A 21538-nucleotide genomic window follows, 5' to 3' on the forward strand; every position below is an offset into this window, starting at 1 on the left:
TTATATCTGTTTGACTCTGCCATCAGAACAAAACATATTTTATCCGGTTCAACCCACATGCAGTGGAGAGCAAGAACATTAAACATTAAATATAGAGAATACCACCAAAGCCCTATAGACTATAATAAGTACTGTACATCATAATATGATGAAATCGCAAAAAATAAAATCGATCTACAAGCTCACAACATGTTGCGTCGCAAAGTATTATGAGTTGGTAGCTTGTATACACCCAAGTGTGATATTCCTGAAAGGATTTTCATTTTGGCATTGGTGCAGAGAACTCGACATGCAAAAGTAATGATGATTCATTCATGATTCATAGACACACAATACTCACTGTCTCACTCACATACTGCATTGTGCAATGGTAATTCAGTTGCTAATACAGAGCTCTGCTATAGTACATAATATCTGGAAACAATACACCTTAATTACACTCTCACAACTATAGGGTTGTTCAATTAAGTAAATAAATAAATGGTCAATATAGAACATAATATCTGGAAACAATAAATCTTAATTAGTAATAATTACACTTTCACAACTATAGGGTACGTTGTTTAATTAAGTAAATAAATAAATGCTCCCAGACTGTAACAACTCTCACAATAATATTTTGTGCCCATTACTGTTCTTTGACTAAGCCATTTCTTTTGTCTTGATTAGTATTCTTTTTGTTTTTCCTTTTCTTTTTTGTAGGGTTGCTTATAGTATTGACAAAGTTTCCTGTAAGAGCAGATCGATCACAATGCATTGAGTTTTTAAAACAAGAAGTGAGAATGTATTCAAGTGTGGGAATGATTGATTGTGACATTTTCTTACAGTACATCTGTCCTCACAATCCTTACAGAATACATTATACTGAGCCCAAACCCTACTATATTCCCTTGACAATGAACCCAGACACAACTAAATAACTGCTATATTTTATATATGTTTTGAGCTAATATTACCTATCAGATAGTGTTAGGGAAATATCAATTCTGTACTGCACTGCACTAAAGTATAACCTTACTTGTACAAACAATTTAACCTTGCTGTTTTATCTTCTAAGTACAAATAGACCTTCTCATTATGCCTATCTGTGTCTGCATTTCATGAAAGCCCTTAGGGACAACTGAAAATTAGTGTATAAGGACAGAATGAGAGCTGATGATGCAATTATCTGCTGTACATCCGCGGGTACTTACTGTATGAGTAGGTAGAAGCACGCGCACACGCACGCACGCACGCACGCACGCACGCACGCACGACACACACGCACGCACACACACACACACACACACACACACACACACACACACACACACACACACAACACACGATAATAAGTATTAGAAGTACAGTAGGAACTGAAAAAGGGAGTTATTTTCCTTTGGATATATACAATATTATATATATAGGCTATATATATGACAATATTTCAATAAATATGTCCATAAAAAATATAAATTGAAAATTATATGTTATCATACAGAAAGAGTTCCCATGCTAAATGATTGAAAGGAACCAAATGGAACCTCACCGGTCTGTAACTCAAAGGAACATCCAGATGTATTTGCATTTCTACATCTCTCAGAGTTAAATTAACACTGAGGATTCTACAGTGTGGATACAGGGGAGCCAAGAGATACAAACGGTATCAAATTGGGGTCCATGGCCTAATGCATATCAAACTGGCAGGGGGTTCTTGAAAGGAAAATGGTTCATAATGACATGCAGTTTCATGTTGAATGAGGATGACGCGGCCCAAAGAGAGACAGTCCTGCTGATGTGCCGTTGCCCATGAAGGACATCTCAGCGTCACTGGAGGACCGGGCAACTTACATGGCCAGACATAACAGATGGATGTCGGATGCTGTGTCAGAGAGGCCAGACTCACTAATAATGCTAGCATCACCGCGCACACGAGAACACAGCGGATATGGGGACAGTTGGAAGGGCTGGAGCCAGGGAGCGTGACAGAGGGAGATATACAGTAGAGGGCGGGGGAGAGGGAAGAGAGGGGAGAGGGAGGACAGAAAGAGGGAAACACAAAAAACAGGACAGAGGACACGTATTGGGTGAAATGAGGCGGGTGGAGGTAGATAAAAAAGACAAAAGGCAGAGCGAAAGCGGGAGTGAGGGACAGAGATTGAAAGAGAAGGAGAGAGAGAGAGAGAGAGAGAGAGAGAGAGAGAAGAGAGAGAGAGAGAGAGAGAGAGAGAGAGGCAACCACCAACCACTCACACAGACAGATACAAAAAACGAAGTCTTGAGTTATACTTCATCGTACAATGGCGTCACACACTGAAAATAGCTGATCTGCAAAGCTCACAGATGCACTAATACAGGGGTCTTCAACGTTTTCAGGCCAAGGACCCCTTAGTTGAGAAAGAGATGAAGCAGGGACCCCCACAACCTTTTCATAGATTCCATATACTGTAGTTTCATTGTTTGACAGCCCAATCATCAGTGTGTTTTCAGATATTTAACCACTTGAACCATCAATAATTAATAAACTTGACCTTTTATTCTGTACTTAGTCTGCTCTTTTCCCCTCTACACCAAACCTAGCCGATTTACAAGCCGATTTACAAGCTCACAACGCCTCACAGAGCGAGGTGTTGTGAGCTTGTAGATCTGCTATTTTTGGCAAAAGTTCTCAGAATATGGACACTAGAGTTCAAGTGGTTAATATAAAAAAGGGGAAAAAAGGTTCTATCACTCAGTTTTGGAGGACGACCCCTGTAGAAACTCTGAGGACCCCCTAGGGGTCCCGGACCCCCTGTTGAAGACCCCTACTCTAATATCTGCTATTGTCAGCGTGCCGCGTTCACTGCAAACGACATCAATTGGGCTTGGGAGAGAGAGACGCAGTAAATTCTGAGGCCAGATCATCAGGAGTGAGAAGGAGGAGTGAGACAGATGTGTCGGGACAGACGGAGAACGAGATGGAGCCAATGATGGAGGGCAGGAGGGGACAGCGCTCCAGCTGGCTCTCTTATTGACCTGTTATTTATGGCAGCGCGTGTCGGTCGTCTGAGACCGGCTGGCCACCTGCACATCAGCCCACTGCTGTCCTCCATGCCTTGTTTTATGTACGCTGGCATGCCGACGTGTTCCAGCACCTTTGACAGCCAACACTCAGGCCGGGTTCACACATTTAAGGCACATGCCTTGTGCTTTACCTAGGGGGAGGCGGGGGGTAAAGCACCGTCCATTTCATTCCCTATGGAAGTCACGTGTTTCGAGCAAGCTTGCTCTGTGGCTTAAGGACAGCCTTAAGGAAAGCTTAGAGCAAGCTTCCCTCGTCAAAACATGTGACTTCCATAGGGAATGAATTGGTGCTTTATCCCCCGTCTCCCCCTAGGTAAAGCACAAGGCATGTGACTTAAATGTGTGAATCCGGCCCTAGAAGCCATTTGGAAGTGTACAGTATGTTGGGTGAAAAGGCCGGGGTAATGCGAATATTTTAACTGAAGTAATTGTTTTTGGAGACCCAGTATCAGAAAAAACACAACACAAGCCAGACTTCTTGGTGTAGTCAATAGTCATGGACTCACCAGCCACATTAAGATGACATTCTACGTCATCCTACTATCACCTTAAGATTAATCAAGCACTAAAGGACTAATGTCTCTGCAGGATTTGGAAAAACGTGTCCAGGTTCATGTCTCATTCAACTAGTGTAATGGTGTCTTTATAGCTCTCCCTAATAAATCAGACCAGATTCAGATTCAGAACACTGCCCATGTCCTTAATAAAAACAAGAAAGTCATATCACTCCAGTTTAGAAGACCTTCACACTGGCCTAATTCAACCTTTCAATTCGACCTATATTTGTCACACAAAGCTCTTAAAACCATTTTTTCTAGAAATGCTGCATTGTGGTTGTATGCTTCCACCAACCACCAGAAGGACAGAAGAATGAAGAGGTTTCGAATCAAATCAAAATTCCACCCATTTCTCCCCCACCCAGCCTTTAACAACTTAAAACCTATTCAAATTGGTTGCAAATAAATAAATACATAAAAATAACTAAAAATAAATAAATCTACATTGACTGATCTACAAACTTGTAGATAGGCAGGCTATTGAGTTGACACTCACTTCACTTCATTCACACACACACACACACACACACACACACACACACACACACACACACACACACACACACACACACACACACACACACACACACACACACACACACACACACACACACACACACACACACACACACACACACACACACATGGTGCACGCACGCACAGCACACGCACACAGTTCTTCATATACCGTAAATGACTATGCTTGATACTTGACGGTTTGCGCTGACAAAAGACAGGAAGAGATGAATTATGATGCTGGGTACTCTCTCTCTTTCTCCATTTAGTCTGGATAGTGCAGGAAATGTCACTGCGTAAGAAATATTGATAAGGAATATTGAAAGGCACAAACGTGCACTGCAGCTAAAGTCTTTCTTAACTCAAATTCTCTGTCAGCAAAAAGCAGAACTTCAAAGTTTATGCAAATAAATAATGTTCAAAGAGCCATAAAGCTATCACTTATAGGTAACCAAATCAAATGTAAACATTTTGTCACCAAACTTGAATAGTTTTAAACATTTACCATGATATAGCTACAACAAATTACAATAAAACACAATGTTTAATACTTGATTTGTTTGTTTGTTTGTTAGTTACCTTTATTTAAACTCGGGAATACAATTGAGGCAAGCCCTCATTTACAAAGCAGCCGGGATACAACAATGATCAACAACATACAGTATATACATTTACATACATCAATATTACAATATAATCAGAAGAGAGAATACTTGAAAACTGTGGAAAGTTCAAGGAACTAAAATGCAAAATTAATTAAAGCATTTACAGTTTAGAACAAAGGTGTTAGAAACCATCGTCATAAATTGGCCTAAGGCTGGCGCACCCAGCAGATATTTTATTTTTAAGGATTTCCGGAGCTTGTTCCATACAAGTGGAGCACTGATAGAAAATGTTGCCTTGTCTAGCTCTGTATGAGGAAATGGAACCTTGAGCGCCAAGAAGTCGCTTGAGCGAGTCTGGTAGGGACTAGGGTCCAGAACTATATCGAACAAATATAAGGGGAGAGCAATCCTGAGAGAGCTTTAAAAATAAAAAGATACCAGTGCTTATCACGCCTCTCAGATAAAGAGGATAAACCTGTGTTCCCATAAAGTGGACAATGATGGGTTCCATAGCTGTCACCAGTGACCCATCTTAGTGCAGAATGGTACACAGTGTCAAGGTGCTGTAAAATTGAAGGAGAAGCAATCCTATAAATAATGTCCCCGTAATCTAAAACAGAGAGAAAAGTAGCTTCAATAATAGTTTTTTTACAGGATGCAGGAAAGCACGCTTTGTTTCTATAAAGAAACCCAAACGTTTGTCTCAGTTTAGTGACAAGATTTTCAATGTGAAATTTAAATGATAATTTCTCGAGCCAGATCCCAAGGTACTGTATTTATACTCTGAGACCCTCTCAATTGTAGAGCCACTGGAGGAAGTAATGGCTAATTGTCACTGATGGTAGTCCCAGCCCTGGTGAAGACCATAAACTTGGTTTTGCTTGCATTTAGAAGCAGTCTATGCTCAACCAGGGCAAACTGGAGAGCGTTGAAAGCAAGTTGTAAATTCTTGGTGGCAAGCTGGGCTGAGTCGGCCACACAATATATGATCGTGGCATCTGCATAAAGATGAGCGTGGCAATAATTAAGTGAAGAAATAATATTATGAATATATATAGTAAAAAGGACAGGGCCTAATTGAGCCCTGGGCAGGGGCATCTTGGCGCAGACCGGCCCACCACAACCAGCGCGAACCGAACATAGAAGATGTACAAGCCAACGTGTCGAGGCAGCGACGCGTTGTGGGCTTGTAACAGCTGTTTCATGTTTGGGTGGGACTCCTGGGCCACAGTAGCCTGTGATTGGGCTACTAAGCTGGTAGATAGTCTCTCTGCTCTGTGGGCCTGTGCTACAGAAGGATTGGCCTTAGTGGAGAGGGCCTAAAATGACTGTAATTATCCTAAAATGGTGCCAAAAATGATATGCCTGGTATGCCAGATGTCCAGTCCACCCCTGGCCCTGGGGGACACCCATGGAGACACGACGGAACCATTCAGAGGCTCCTTCGCGACAACCAATGTTGCGCAATTTCTGAATAAGTACTGTATATTGTGATGTATTGTGTCAAAAGCTTTTGATAAGTCCACAAAGAGGGCGGCACAATGTATTTTATTGTCCAAGGCGATTAGAATGTCATTGGTGACCAGAGTGGCGGCTGTTATCGTGCTATGGTTGGATCTGCTCAAATAATCCACTGCTGTAGGCTTTACCTTGTATTGTGTTTACTGGTATCTAGCAGTGTGTTGTATTGTGTATAATAGGTAACTAGCACTAGCAGACAGTAGTAGGCATATGTGTTGCATTGTCTATTGGTGACTAGCAGTATGTTGCCCCTGCACCTTGAGACTGATTCCTGACTCTGACAGTGTTTTCGATGAAGAATGCCTTCGTAATTAATTTCAACAGAATATACTGTGAAGTTGTATATAAAGAACTGTAAAGTACTCCCCCCAGGGAGGGGTCTGAACATTTGAACCCTGTCATTTTCTGATAGTTTGGTCCCCATAGAAGTCAAAACAGCAAAAGAAAAACATATTTTAGCAAACAATCCTATGGGAATACATAGCCGAATAGGGCCAAGACTGAAGTGCCCCCCCCCCCCCTAGGAATTGAGGGAGGGGTCTGAAAATTTGAACCCCATCATTTTCAGATAATGTATTTGACGAAGGTCTATGACTGAAACATCTGTTGCTTTAATAAAACTTCTCCTGAACGTGGCCGTGTGCTGGATGAATCATTCCAGATTCACCATCTCAGCTATTGTTTTGTCACATACAGTACAGTACGCACCTGCTTGTAAAGTAACTGGGTGTGCGAAAGTCTTACCTTCACTGGCTTTAATAGTACAACAACATCAAAATAGATGATTTAAGAACAGTGTTTTGTGTTCAGTTTAAATGTCATTTTATTTTCTATGTCAGTGTTAAAGGTCTCATAGTCCCAACATCAAATCATAATGATTGTATCCATCTGAAAGTCTGCAGTATAGCACAAGAACTGCCTCAGTTACCATGCATGGTTGGTGACGCATTCCAAAGGTTATCTGAGGATAAAATCACATGCCTCAGAAGCAATAAATACACTTGATGTGCCACTTTTACTTCCACTACAGCCCATTGAGTGTGTGTGTGTGTGTGTGTGTGTGTGTGTGTGTGTGTGCGTGCGTGCGTGCGTGCGTGCGTGCGTGCGTGCGTGCGTGCGTGCGTGCGTGCGTGCGTGCGTGCGTGCGTGCGTACGTGCGTGCGTGCGTGCGTGCGTGCGTGCGTGCGTGTGTGTGTGTGTGTGTGTGTATGGCCTAGTGTATAGTCTAGGTGTGGCCACTATATCTTTGGACTCTGTCCAAAAAAAAAGATATTAAATTGTCTGGACACACACGCATGCACATGCACATGCATTCACACACAGTCACACCCGGTTTGTATAAGCTTCTTTATTATTGTGTAAATCTCTATACTGTAAGTAGTCTGACTTAACATATTTTCTTCCTGCTCATGAATTTTAATAAGCCAGGAAAAAGGAAGTCTCGATAGCTTGTTGGTGAGGATTATTTTACTATACTGTGTAGATTTCTTCTTATACTGACTGCTACAAGCTTTTTCTTGACTCAGCTGCTTTGTGTTTTGGTGACCATAGGTCCTTCGAGTAATTTAAATTGTTAAACACATCAGCTTTACTAGTGCCTCACTTTCCAAAGATATTACTGTATAATGTTGAGAATAGGACATCATTACACTGTATACTGTCAGAGTAAGAGTAATATTTCCTCTCTAATAATGACAGAAAAGGATCATATCCCTGTAGCATCTCCAGACAGGCCCACACCCTGTGAGGGGCTGAGGCTGCAGCCATGCACATTAGTCAAAGCTGGAGGAGGATGTCATAGGAGGAGCTGTGCTGGGCTGCGGCATAGAATTAGAAATGATAGTAAGGGGAACAGATAGATGGATGCATGGATGGTGGGTGGGTGGAGGGATTGAGGGAGGGAGGGATGGTAGGACGGGAAGGGAGGTACCGATTGATTGATTGATTGATTGATTGATTGATTGATTGATTGATTGATTGATTGATTGATTGATTGATTGATTGATTGATTGATTGATTGGTCGGTTGGTCGGTCGGTCGGTCGGTCGGTTGGTTGATTGACCGGATATTTACACCATAATTACTTTCGAAATATAATCATAGATCAAGATCATTCATTAAAATGGAAATACCCACCATCACTGTAGTCAGTGTGTACTGTATGGTGGTCTTGGGCACTGGCCTGCATGGGCTGATACTGTGGCTACTAGTGGGCATGATTCTTAAGCTGATATATACTGGAACTGATACTGGGACTGATATGGAGGCTAATGCTGATAGTATGAGCCCTAGTATCAGTGATACTAGGGCTGATACTGGGGCTGATACTGGGGCTGGGCTAGGCTTCGCTGCACTCCTCATTGCTAGAGAGCCTGCAGCTTTCTGCTGCAGTGGCACTTGAAAGGACTCCAACCCTTCTGCAGTGTGTTGGACGCCAGAACAGAATTTAAACGACACTGTTCACTTATCCCCCCACACCCCCCCACCCCCCCAACCCGCCCCAGCCTCCTTCATAACACACACACACACACACACACACACACACACACACACACACACACGCACACCCACTCAACCGAGGGCAGACAAAAGCACCTTGAGGTTTCTGAACAAACAGCTTGCTGTACCTGTAGGGTGATTTACACATCTACAAGCCGGGCAGAAGGCAGGAGGGCATCTGCAGAGAGATGCCAGTGGAACATTGGTCGAGGACGTTGGGAAATCAGCAAGCAGGGAGATTGAAGCTGCAGCTATTAGACATAAAACACACCTACGCACATGCACTCACTCACACACGCACGCACGCACACACACACACACACACACACACACACACACACACACACACACACACACACACACACACACACACACACACACACACACACACACACACACACACACACACACACACACACACAGAGAGAGAGAGTAAGAGAGAGATTGCTACAGTCTCCTCTTGCATCACTGTCTGTGTGTGTGTGTGTGTGTGTGCGCGCGCGCGAGCGCGCACGACGTGTGTGTGTGTGTGTGTGTGTGTGTGTGTGTGTGTGTGTGTGTGTCTGTCTGTCTGTTTGTCTGTATGTCTGTCTCTGTCTCTCTTTCACATTTTATCTGTCTGTCTGTCTGTCTGTCTGTCTGTCTGTCTGTCTGTCTTTCTCTCTGTATCTGCATCTCTCCTTCTCTCTCCTGGGAACAATCTAAAATTGGCCATGCATGCTTGATGCATTAGCCCTGCCTTTCTAACCGCTCTGGTGGAAAAACAATGAGGGAGATAACCAAATGGAGACGGGTGACTAATGACATAATGTCTAATTCGGTCTCAGAAAGCGGAAAAAGTTATTTTTCTCTCTTGTGCTTGAGGCATTAAATATAGGCTTTCAGTGGTGACCGGTGCCTCAGAATAAGATATTCAATTAAATTGTTATTGATTCATATTCTGGAGTACCAAAGAAAGCCTTTCTGTCATAGAAAAGTGAATTTGTCTTTGAAATACTGGCATAGAGATGCAGCTTTAGCTAACTCTTGACCATTAACACTTCACATACCGGTATACAATGAATGAGAAGGAGATTATGCAAGATCCACAACAAAGACGACATATTTATCTTAACTCTCAAACTCTTTGCCCCCAACTAGAGATGAATGGCAATTTTTTGCTCACATGAATAGATTTTAGCTGGTTTATAATTGTTACTACTTACTGTATGTTGTCTCTGTCTCTATAGCTTATGTATGTGTTTAATTCTGACTATATCGTTTTTAATCCCTGCATTTTACAGTATGTGTGTGTGCGTGCGTGCGTGCGTGTGTGTGTGCGTGCGCACACTCTCGTGTGTGTGCAAATTTTAAGCAAACCATCTGTTATGTCCAATGCGACTGTGATGTCAAATAAACATAAATCTGTTCTGTCCAATGCGACTGTGATGTCAAATAAACATAAATCAATAAACCAAATCAAAGGCACTTTCAGCAGTCAGTCACTGTACAGCAAGCAACATCTGGAACGATGGCCCTGTAAGAGTCCCATGAGGGTCAATGTTTCTGTTTTACTGTGTAGGCGCAGCATTAAATAATGGTTTTATTATGTTAAACATAATAGTACATGCCAGAAAACACCTACTCAGCCCTTTCTGGTGCATTACCTTCAACAAGTGCAGGCAATGGGTTCTCACTGACCCGTGTGACCTGGGATTAGAGCAAAGCAGCAGTGCTGATAGAAGATCAATAGGACTGACTGTGGGGCCTTTAGCCGACAACACAGCAAAATCCTCAGTTAATAGAGCGTACAAATGGAACCAAATGGACCCGCTAGGGTCCATTTGGTTCCATTTGTACGCTCTCTGGGTTAAATTAGTGAGCACTGTATTATGCGGACTGGCAGCCCACTGCACCTGACTTGAATCCTCAAGGGAGACACTCACTAAAGGGATGGATGACACATCAACCCTGAAGTCCCACGTGGCATTGCGCAAGACACGACAACAGATGGCTCCTCTTGCCTTGCATTTTACCTCATGACGACACTACTTGCACTATATATGAAGCCACTCCCAGTATGTTGGCGCTCTTGATATTAAAACATACTCTTCAAGAAAGATTCTCTGCGTCTTTCTTAATTTTGTGTTGTTGATGAAGTCTGATGAAAGTCTGAGTGACCATAATGTTGAATCTTTACCAATATTCCTTTTTTGTAATATGTGAAGGCCCTTCCTATCTCTTCTACTCTGTGTTGTTGCTGTGTTTTGCCCGGAAAAGATCAGCTCTTTGTGAATTTAACACAGCACTCACTCACATTTTCATGAGCACATTTTTAACCGCGTTGGCTATATTTAAAGTAGAGTAAGCGAGGGGAATACAATTACTTGTGTTTCCCCATTTGCATTTATCAGACACAACTGTATGCATTACACAGGGATTCCGCTAGGCACACTTGGCTGTGTTTCCCAAATTTTATTCATTGAAATGGAAGAAATATGATCTGAAGAGTGAGTTGCATTTAGGAAACCTGCATCACTCGTCTTCCAAAGGCAGCCTGTCTGACTGAAACTTCAGAAATCAATACATTTCTTTTACATTTTAGTTGATTCATCTGTCTAAAACATATAGATAATAATATTAATAATATTACTGCTAATAATAATAAACCACTACTACTACCAGCCCATAATAATACATACAGTAGTGTGTAATTACAAGCACCAGGCTTTCAAATTAGTATAACACCAGTGAATTAATCTCAAGTAGAATATAAGATTTAAGATTCAGCATTATGTTATGGATGAATGAACTCATGGGGAATATAGCCAGCAGTCTTAATTGCAAACATCTCCCTAGCTATAGTTGCTGTATCACTGCACTGGGAGAGCTCATGTTTATCCACTTTTAATATCCAAAACTAATTTGTAGCCCATTGAAGGAGATTCTGTAATCTCTCTATGATGTGCTTTGGAATATGAATTCTGTATTGTGTGTGTGTGTGTGTGTGTGTGTGTGTGTGTGTGTGTGTGTGTGTGTGTGTGTGTGTGTGTGTGTGTGTGTGTGTGTGTGTGTGTGTGTGTGTGTGTGTGTGTGCGTGCGTGCGTGTGTGTGTGTGTTAAGCCTACATCGGAAATTATTCGGCCTGAGTCAAACACCCCTGTATAATATATCCACGCTTAATAGGCCTAGTCATTTGAAGGCACGACCATGTCTACGAATTTATCGGATCTCAGTCTGAGATGAGCAGGGACTGTCATGACAGGATTCACATCCTGCATACATTACAGAGAGAGAGAGAGAGAGAGAGAGAGAGAGAGAGAGAGAGAGAGAGAGAGAGAGACTGACTGACACTGGTGGGTCACTCAGGGTAAATGATATCGATTGCATTCATTACAAGACTCGGTGTCAGCAAATTGCCAGTAATATCTAGCAACAAGAAGCCCCTTTAACCACGCAGGCCTAGACGAGGTGGAGGTAACAGTTAACTTCCATGAATGTTTCACTCGGGAGTATAAATAATACATACATAAATAAATACATAATATTAGTTATGTATTAAAATGCCCAGGCTACATAAAGCTACCCCAATCTGCAGCATAGACTTGCAGGAGTTCCATGGTCGCTGTCCGTGGTGCTAGCCGGCGTGACAGGAGCTAGCCGTGGTGCTGAAATGGTTCAATGAAGTTGTCCATGCGTTTGTGAGAGGCTGTGAGAGGCTTGGGATGTAAATGGTGCTATGGAAAATAGGCCAGGGAGCCAGGGTTAAGTAATGAAACAATTGAAATAGTTAATTCTGAATTTGAATGTTTCACATTTAAAGCTTGAATTTTACATTCAGAATTAAATAGCCTATCTTTGTATACTACAGTATACATATGCATACACATCATGTAACATACTTGGAAATTAAAGTTATATATTTTGCAAAGCTACCTCACTCAGCCAGGAAACTATAATCCATAAAATGTGTGGCAAACTCATTAGCCTTGCGCTGTGGAAACATGATGTAGTGAAAATTAGGCTACACTTTTTTATTTATTTATTTGTTTTATTCCTGTCAGTGTCTTATAGCTCCCCCCCTCTTTTCTTTTTTTCTTTTCTTTCCTCGGAAAGCCACCCACGTGCGTCTTGCTCCACCCCACGTGGTATGGGTCGAGCGAGACCCCGGACCACTGACGGCCCGCCTGCAGGGGGAAGCTCCCTCCCTCCCCTCCGCTCGATCAATGGGCCAGCAAAACTGCTTCAGCTTGCCTTGTTAGCGGCAGAGCGCCGCATATATAAAGACCGACGGTGGTGCTTCAGTCGCTGTGAGAGCCATACACCTGCACACTCATACACACACACTCACATACACCCACACACACTCACATACACTCACACACACTCACAGACACTCGCCATAACGCCTCCACCACCTCCCGCAACATCCCCTCTTTTCGTTTGCACCCGCCACCTCCCCACAGTAGTCTGACCGGATGAGTTACCCGGTCGACACGACAGGGAGTCCGTTTAGAAGAACCATGGATAGTAGAACGACAAGTTACGGCTACGGCCGCTCCGGCGGCACCCCGTCCAGTGGCTTCCGATCCCAGTCGTGGTCCAGGGCGAGCCCCGGCTCCACCATGACCACCTCTTACAAGAGGAGCGTGAACATGATGCCCGTGTCCCGTGCGTACAGCTCGCAGGTCCTGAGCTCCGCAGACAGCGTTGATTACAGTCAAACCTCCCACCACCTGAACGGAGATTACAAGCGCTCCAACGAGAAGGAGCAACTCCAGGGGCTCAACGACCGCTTCGCCGGCTACATCGACAAGGTGCACTACCTCGAGCAGCAGAACAAGCAGATCGAGGACGAGATCCAGGCGCTGCGGCAGAAGCAGGTGTCCCGCTCCCAGCTGGGAGACCTGTACGACCAGGAGCTGCAGGAGCTGCGCTCCATGCTGGAGCAGATCCACCACGACAAGGCGCAGATCCAGCTCGACACGGACCACATCGAGGAGGACATCCAGCGGCTCAGGGACCGCTTCGACGAGGAGGCGCGCATCCGCGAGGAGGCCGAGGCCATCATCAGGCTCCTGAGGAAAGACATCGGCGACTCGGAGCTGGTCAAGTCCGAGATGGAGAAGAAGGTGCAGTCGCTGCAGGACGAGATCGCCTTCATCCGCAACAACCACGAGGAGGAGGTGAGCGACCTCATAGCCCAGATCGAGGCGTCGCAGGTGACCGTGGAGAGGAAAGACTTCCAGAAGACCGACATCACCGAGGCGCTGCGGGAGATCCGCTCCGAGCTGGAGGGCCACTCCGTGCAGAACCTGCAGCAGGTGGAGAACTGGTTCATGTGCCGCTACGCCAAGGTCACCGAGGCGGCCGAGCAGAACAAAGACGCCATAAAGTCAGCCCGCGACGAGATCAACGACTACCGCCGCCAGCTGCAGTCCAAGACCGTGGAGCTGGAGTCTGTCCGCGGCACACGGGACTCTCTGGAGAGGCAGCTCAATGACATCGAAGACCGACACAACGGCGACCTGGCCAGCTTGCAGGTAAACTAATAAAAGACTAAAGTAAACTATTGTAGACTATGTTTAGTTTGTCTGTCTGCCTGTCCCATACACAGAGACTAAATATAATATAATAATATATGAATATAATTCCTGGTGGATAATTAATTGAGTTGTTTTTATGTTGTGTTTGGTAAAGGATAGGCCTATGTGAAATGTGATTAATTTCACAATAGAACTTAAACCCAGGCTATACACATGGAAACGTAATGAAACACAATTTCCAATGTTGGCATGCATTAAAAGTTTGCATAATATAGTATAGCAGTAGTAGTAGCCTAATGTGATACTTTGTTAAATGTTTTTCAAGTGGGTCTGTGTTGTTAATTATCATTCAGGCCCTAATTGTTTCAGTTTAAAATGTTTATCCTTCTTATTTATTTGACAGAAAACAACATTTGAGCTTGTTATCTGGCTTTTTTTTAAACGTCATCACATTCATGGCAGGCCTGTCTGCGTTTAAAACATTTCTGCTGCGTAATGCTGTGCTGCATTACTGCGACCACAACCATGGCTAAACGGTGACACCTTCTGGCTTGGTGTGGGAAGTACAGGAGTGGGTTAAATGAGGACACACTGCAGCAAACTCTCTCTCTCTCTCTCTCTCTCTCTCTCTCTCTCTCTCTCTCTCTCTCTCTCTCTCTCTCTCTCTCTCTCTCTCTCTCTCTCTCTCTCCCTCTCTCTCTCTCTCCCCCCCCCTCCCTCCCTCTGTCTCTCTCTCTTGCTGAGTCAGAGATGCAGGTCGATGCATCCATTAGCGGTGTCCTTGCATCGCACCGCTGAGATTTAGAGGGTGCCTTTTGAAGAAGTGCACAGACTGCCCTTGAAACGACAGCATCCATCCTCTATATAGAATACTGAGTGGCATCAGAATTTCTATATACAAAGGCAGAAATGCTGCAGTGGAGGTTACAGCGTTTAACTTGGATTATAACAACGATTATACAATTATTGGATTCCTATATACATTTTCAGTGTGTTTGAATGAAAACTAAATTGTTTCAGTTAATATTATTATTAGAATAAATGCAACTAATCAGCTTAGTTAGCTCACAGTGAGACCTTGAAACCCCCCCCCCCCCCCCCCCCCCCCGCCATTTCCTCATCGACATGCACGAATCAACTGTTTTCATTGTGTTATAGTGTAATTCCCTGCAGTGGGGAAAGTAATTAAGTAGCCTACATTTACTAAAGTACTGTACTTTAGTACAATTTTGAGCTACATTTGCTGTACTTGAGTATTTCCCATTTAAACTTTAAACTTATACTCCACTACATCTTATTTATTATTTATTCCACTATAATTAACCTATTTGGCCGCTTTATTTGCAATAACCAGTAACCACATAAGTCCTATTTTTTTTACCTTGCCAATAAAAAAAAGCTTATCTTCAAGCTGATATACAAGCTTGTAGATGAGCTACAGATTTTGAAAAGTCATTTTACTTACTCTGAGTACATTTTAATTAACTTAGAGTACCTAACCCTAACCCATTTTTATTGGGTTATTGGTACTCTTACCTACAGTAAGTAAAACAATGTGAGTGCTTCTTCCACCAATGATGCTCACTGTCATCTCTGTGGTCTGTGTGTCTTCAGGAGACCATCCACCAGCTGGATAATGAGCTCAAGAGCACCAAGTGGGAGATGGCACGTCACCTTCGCGAGTACCAGGACCTGCTCAACGTCAAGATGGCCTTGGACATTGAGATTGCTGCATACAGGTATGCAAATACTGCAGCACCAACTTCTACAACATATTCCTTAGATTGATAAATTACTAGACTCATTTTGGAAATGTGAATAGCCCTTCAGGGCAAAAGCTTTGCACTATTTTACAAAACATGTACTCAAAATATTTGTTATGGAAAAGAAAAGAAAGAATAAATACAAAATAAAAAACTTCTAATATTGATTATGTTTTCACATTGATTCCCCCCACCAGGAAACTTCTGGAGGGAGAAGAGACACACTTCAGCACGTTCCCTTATCGCCAGGCTGTCACCCCCAAGTCTAAATCTAAGTCTGACGCTCCCAAGTTGAAGGTGCAGCACAAGTTTGTGGAAGAGATCATTGAGGAGACCAGCGTTCAGGATGAGCAGGAGGATGGAATGGATGAAGCCCTGGCAGAGATAGCACAAGAGCTGTCCGCCAAACTAGGAGCTGCACCAGATGAGGGAGAGGATGAGGGGGAACAAGAGGGAGAAGATGAAGGCGGAGAGGGAGAAGATGAAGCCGGAGAGGGAGATGATGCAGAGGCCGAGGCCGAGGAGGGAGACGCTGAAGGTGAGGAAGAAGAGGAGGAAGCCGTGACCGCCACTGAAGCCAAAGTTAGCGCCAGCGCACCTGCCGAGGAGGAAGAGGGAGATGATGAAAAGGGTGACGAGGAGGAAGAGGGTGAGGGAGAAGGTGGTGAGGAGGGAGAGAAAGATGAAGCGGGCGATGCAGAGGGAGATGATGAGGGAGAAAAGGGGGATGACGCAGAGGGCGGCGATGAGGCAGAGGAAGAGGGAGGAGAAGAGGAGGAAGAAGTCCAGGAAACCGTCTTGTGTTCCAAAGCCCCAGAGTCAAAGGCCTCTCCTGACAAAGAGAAGGCTGGAGAAAAGGAGGGCAGTGGAGGAGAAGAGGAGACAGCGGAAGGTGAGGGCGGTGAAGAGGAGGCCGCTGACGCTAAGGACGAAGACGCAAGCAGTGAAAAGGTATCCAAAAGCGGAGATGAGAAGGAGGATGAGGGAAAAGAGGAAGCGGAACAGGACAAACCGGTAGAAGATGAGAAGAAAGAAAAGGATGAGAAAGCAGAGGACAAAGACAAGGCAGCTGTGACCAAGACAGATGCTCCCAAAACAGATGCACCCAAGGGCGAAGCTGCTAAACCCGAGGCCAAGAAGGAAGAAGAGGCTGTCGTGGCAGAGGCAAAACCTGATTCTCTAAAGTCTGAACCCCCTAAACCAGAATCTCCTAAATCTGAATCTCCCAAGCCTTCATCTCCTAAATCTGAATCCCCTAAGCCTTCATCTCCTACTAAGCCTTCATCTCCTACTAAGCCTTCATCTCCTAAATCTGCATCTCCTAAGCCTTCATCTCCTAAATCTGAATCTCCCAAGCCTTCATCTCCTAAATCTGAATCTCCTAAACCTTCATCCCCCAAGTCTGAGTCACCAAAGGCTGGCTCTCCTAAAGCTGAAAAGCCCACTTCCCTAAAAGCTGAATCTCCTAAACCTTCATCCCCTAAGTCTGAGTCACCTAAGCCTTCATCCCCCAAGTCTGAGTCACCAAAGGCTGGCTCTCCTAAGTCTGAAAAGCCCAGTTCCCCAAAAGCTGAGCCCCCAAAGAGCGAGACCGCCAAGCCCGAAGCCCCCAAGACAGAGGCTCCTAAAGCTGCTGAGGAGAAAGCAGAAACGAAGAGTGATTCAGAGGAGAAAAAGGTGGAGAAGAAAGAGGTTGCCATGAACGGAGAGTTAGAGAAGGCCGATGACAAGGGCAAGAAGGAAGAGGAAACCAAAGAGGACGAGGTCATTATTAATGGGGTCGATGAGAGCCCTGTCAAGGAGGACGGCCACAAGGTTGTGATCACCAAGACAGTGGAGACCATCACCACCGGAGAAGACGGCAAACAACAGGTCACCAAATCTGTCACCATCACCGAGACAACGCAGGAGGCAGAGGAGACAGTGCTGGAGAAGACGGTCGCCACCAAGAAAACCGAGAAGCACTCCACCCAATCCATCAAGCAGGTGACGGAGGCTGAGTGAGCATGCTCCCATCGGCAGTGACCCCATGAGGAGGACGCGGAGCTACCAGAGTAGAGGACAACAACAAGCAACCAACTCACAACTAACATAATGATACAGCTAGAGCGATGTAACAACGATAACCACTCTCAACCATACGAAACAACGCAAAGAAAGAAACCAAAATGATGCAAATTAAAAATCCTGAAAATTTTCAAAAATGCATGTCGAGTGAAAGCTTTGAACAAGCTTTGCCGCAGAGGTGGTCGGGAGTGAGCGAGTGTGACATTTTTTTCTTTCTTTCTGCAGTTCACAGGGGGGATTATGGATGTTTGTACGGGGTGGGGGATTTGTGGTGGCAACTGCATGCTAGCTCAGGGGAGGAGAGACCCTTCCTCTCTAATCTGTACAGTATGTATGTGTGGAAGGGATACACTGTGTGCGCAGCGTAAATGTATAATAGAAATATATATAAGACATGGGTGGGTGGGAGAGTGAGAGAGATCGCTGGAGATGTATGAGGTATTTTGAGTTAGAGAAAATGGACACATGGACACCTTGTCTACTGAAGAAGCCTTAAGCATAATTTATACTTGGTTGCGCGCCAGCATCGTGCAGCAAAAATAGCCGATCTATAAGACCACAACGCACCAGGCTGTGATGCACTGTGAGCTTGTAGATCAGCCATTTCTGGGGCGCGACGCTGGCGTGCAATTAAGCATGAATCAAGCGTTACCTGATATGTGAAGATAACTGAGCCAAAAGTGAATCTTATAACAAATACACAACGTACAGTGAAGAAAGAGAAAGGAAACAGTATGATGAACTCATGACATAATACATTCAGTACCCGAAGCAATTAAAGCTTAAATGAACCCGAAGAAACTCCTAGCCTTAAACATGCTTTTTATCAGTGTCTGTTATGTTTACCTTTAAAGAGTGCAATTGAAAATAAATATGTAAATGCGCACATACATTCTTGTATGCCTAGGATGGACTTGAATTTAAATACTGAACTTAAATGAGGTGCTACTGTTTGCAATCCCATGCCTTTATCATCATGAGCCCAGCAGCATTTGCTCAATAAATGTCATAATGAAGTTAAAAGTTATGGTCTTGTGTCATTTCTATTACATTTAGTTGGCAATTTGTAATTGTGAGATATTTAAATATATGTACCGGTATCTGCTTTCTCAAATATAACAGAATTGACTATCCAGTTGGTTTGAGGTTCAGATACAGCATTATATATCACATTGTCAAGCTCTTGTAAAGGCTCAAATCAGTTTACACTGAACTTATTCACTGTTTTGACACAAATCTGTAGATTTTCATAGATGGTATTTTTTTAACACAATATATTTGACAATTAATAGTTTGGAAACACACTAAAGTTACAGACTTAAGAGGGGCATTAGTGTGTGCGCCACTCAGGCCTTAATCATAATTGAGGTGCCAAGAGTTGGAACCCATCTCATGACAAGTCTCATGTCACACTTATCACTGCCGAGCCCCGCCCTTACCTTTCTCTTAAAGTCATTTTTAAAGTAACTTTAAAGATTACCATATATACCCAATTATACTTTGCTGTTTGTCAACTATCAAAAATAGCTGATCTACGGTACAAGCTCACTGCTGTTATCGCTGAACATTCGCTTATTTTTACCACACATTCACCTACTGTATGACAGTGGTTCTCAACCTGTGGGTCTGGACCCCCAGATGTCACCAAATTGTCAAATAATATAAGAAAGAGTCAAACATTTTGAAACTAGCTGATCTAGAAGCTTATACAGTAGATCGGCTATTTCCACAATATTTATCTCTGCAACCAAGTCAAACTAAATGAAATGCCTCAACTCCCCAGTTCAAATATTATCAATTTGGGGGGTCGCTGCCTGAAAATGTTGAGAACCAATCACCAGATGTCCAGATTCAGGAGGTATGGGTTCATATGGTTAAAAAACTGTTGATCAGTTTTGTCAGGTCTCATGTACCCTTGGCGTCCCACTGAGATTTTCTCATCTTTTTATCAAAGCAGCAGATTATAAAATAAACTTCTGCTCAATTAAGCCAAAAAATTTAGCTAAACTTAATAACTTGTATCTGTCCGTGATCTACTGATGTAAAAACTGTTATCATTTAATCACTTAATGACTTAATATCGTATATAATATGTTTTGTGCCATAAATCATTTTTGACGTGTCCAATAAAATGGATAATTAAAGAAGAAATACAATATCAAGTCCTATCAAACCCCAGCCATGTAGAGAGGCCTATTATTCCTTTTTATAAAGTGCTGTGACAAGCACACAATTACCGTGTGTGTGCGTGCGTGCATGCATGTTTTTATAGAACTGGAAGGAAAGCCCCCTCGCAGTGAAAAACTTCCTATTTCATGTTCCATTTGAACCACCCAAAGCAGTTTGGAACGGGCAGACTTTTACTTCCAAATTTTCCACAGCAGTCTGAACAACTTTATTGATTGAATACTTTATTAGTCAGAAATGTAAACAACATGTAGTACAGTAAGATATTAAAGGTAAAAGGATAAGTCTGGGGACTGCATTAACATGTCATCAACAAATACAAACAATGTACAAAAGACAGACAATTACATTTTCCTCGCCTTGTGGTCTCCTGGTAGATATTTTTTCTTTGAAAGAAACGAGTGTTACACATCCTTAAATGGGTGGTGTCTGTCAGGGCGTTCCACATTTTTGGGCAGAGTGGTAGAATGAATTTTCCAATGTTTGTTCTAAATGTGGGTGGTACCTGATCATCCGTGGTGTCCTTCCCTTTGGAGAAGTAGGAGTTTAACAGGTAAGTGCATTGTCCCTTTGACTATTTTAAATACCAATCCCATTGATATTTGCTTAACCCAATAAGACCTGAGGCTGATTCTAAAAACACCTTCTAAAACCTATCCTATACGTTTTCTGAAAACCTGCAAATTATTATTAAAATAGCAACAATAGCAACAATTAGGTTCCTGCGCCGATGAATGTATTTGCTCCTTCTGCTCCCGGATTGAAAGGTGTAACTCCCAGAACAAACTAATTAGGGTCAATTATGGTCTTCCTCCTCGGGCCCACCTTAACGAAGCGTGGGGTGGCTCAAAGTAGCTGACAGAGTACAGCATCTTGCGTACAACATACTAGATACACTACACCTCCAAGATACCCATGTACCTGACAAACTACTTCCTAAAGGTCAAGGATGTTCACGATCACAACACCAGAGGCAGCTCCACTAATCATCATCAACATAGATTTAACACTAAACAAGGCTCTAATTCGTTCTCCTGCTATACCATCACAATGTGGAACGCCCTTCCGCAAGCTTTAAAGGAGAGCAAATCCCTAGCCTCCTTCACAATTGGTATGAAAAGTCACCTTCAGGCGGCTGCTACTCGTGACTTGTAAATAGACTAAGCCCCCACACTCCCACCCCCCTTTTTCTGCATTTGTATTTGATGTTGTGCTTTTTCTGCTTTTTAAATTGATGTTTATCCTAGATAAAGTAC

General features: G+C 43.4%; 1 protein-coding gene across 1 annotated transcript; it reads left to right on the forward strand.

Annotated features, from left to right (window-relative positions):
* Positions 1-13197: 13197 nt before the first annotated feature.
* nefma (neurofilament medium chain a) lies at positions 13198-18032 on the forward strand (the record flags this gene model as incomplete). The annotated part of the gene is made up of 3 exons (XM_080742582.1): positions 13198-14262; positions 15880-16004; positions 16226-18032. The coding sequence occupies 3 exons, from the start codon at positions 13198-13200 to the stop codon at positions 18030-18032; spliced, it is 2997 nt and encodes a 998-aa protein (XP_080598708.1).
* Positions 18033-21538: the final 3506 nt, after the last annotated feature.

Source organism: Nannobrachium achirus, assembly GCF_963921795.1.
Source record: "Nannobrachium achirus genome assembly, chromosome: 15".
Taxonomy (NCBI): Eukaryota; Metazoa; Chordata; class Actinopteri; order Myctophiformes; family Myctophidae; genus Nannobrachium; species Nannobrachium achirus.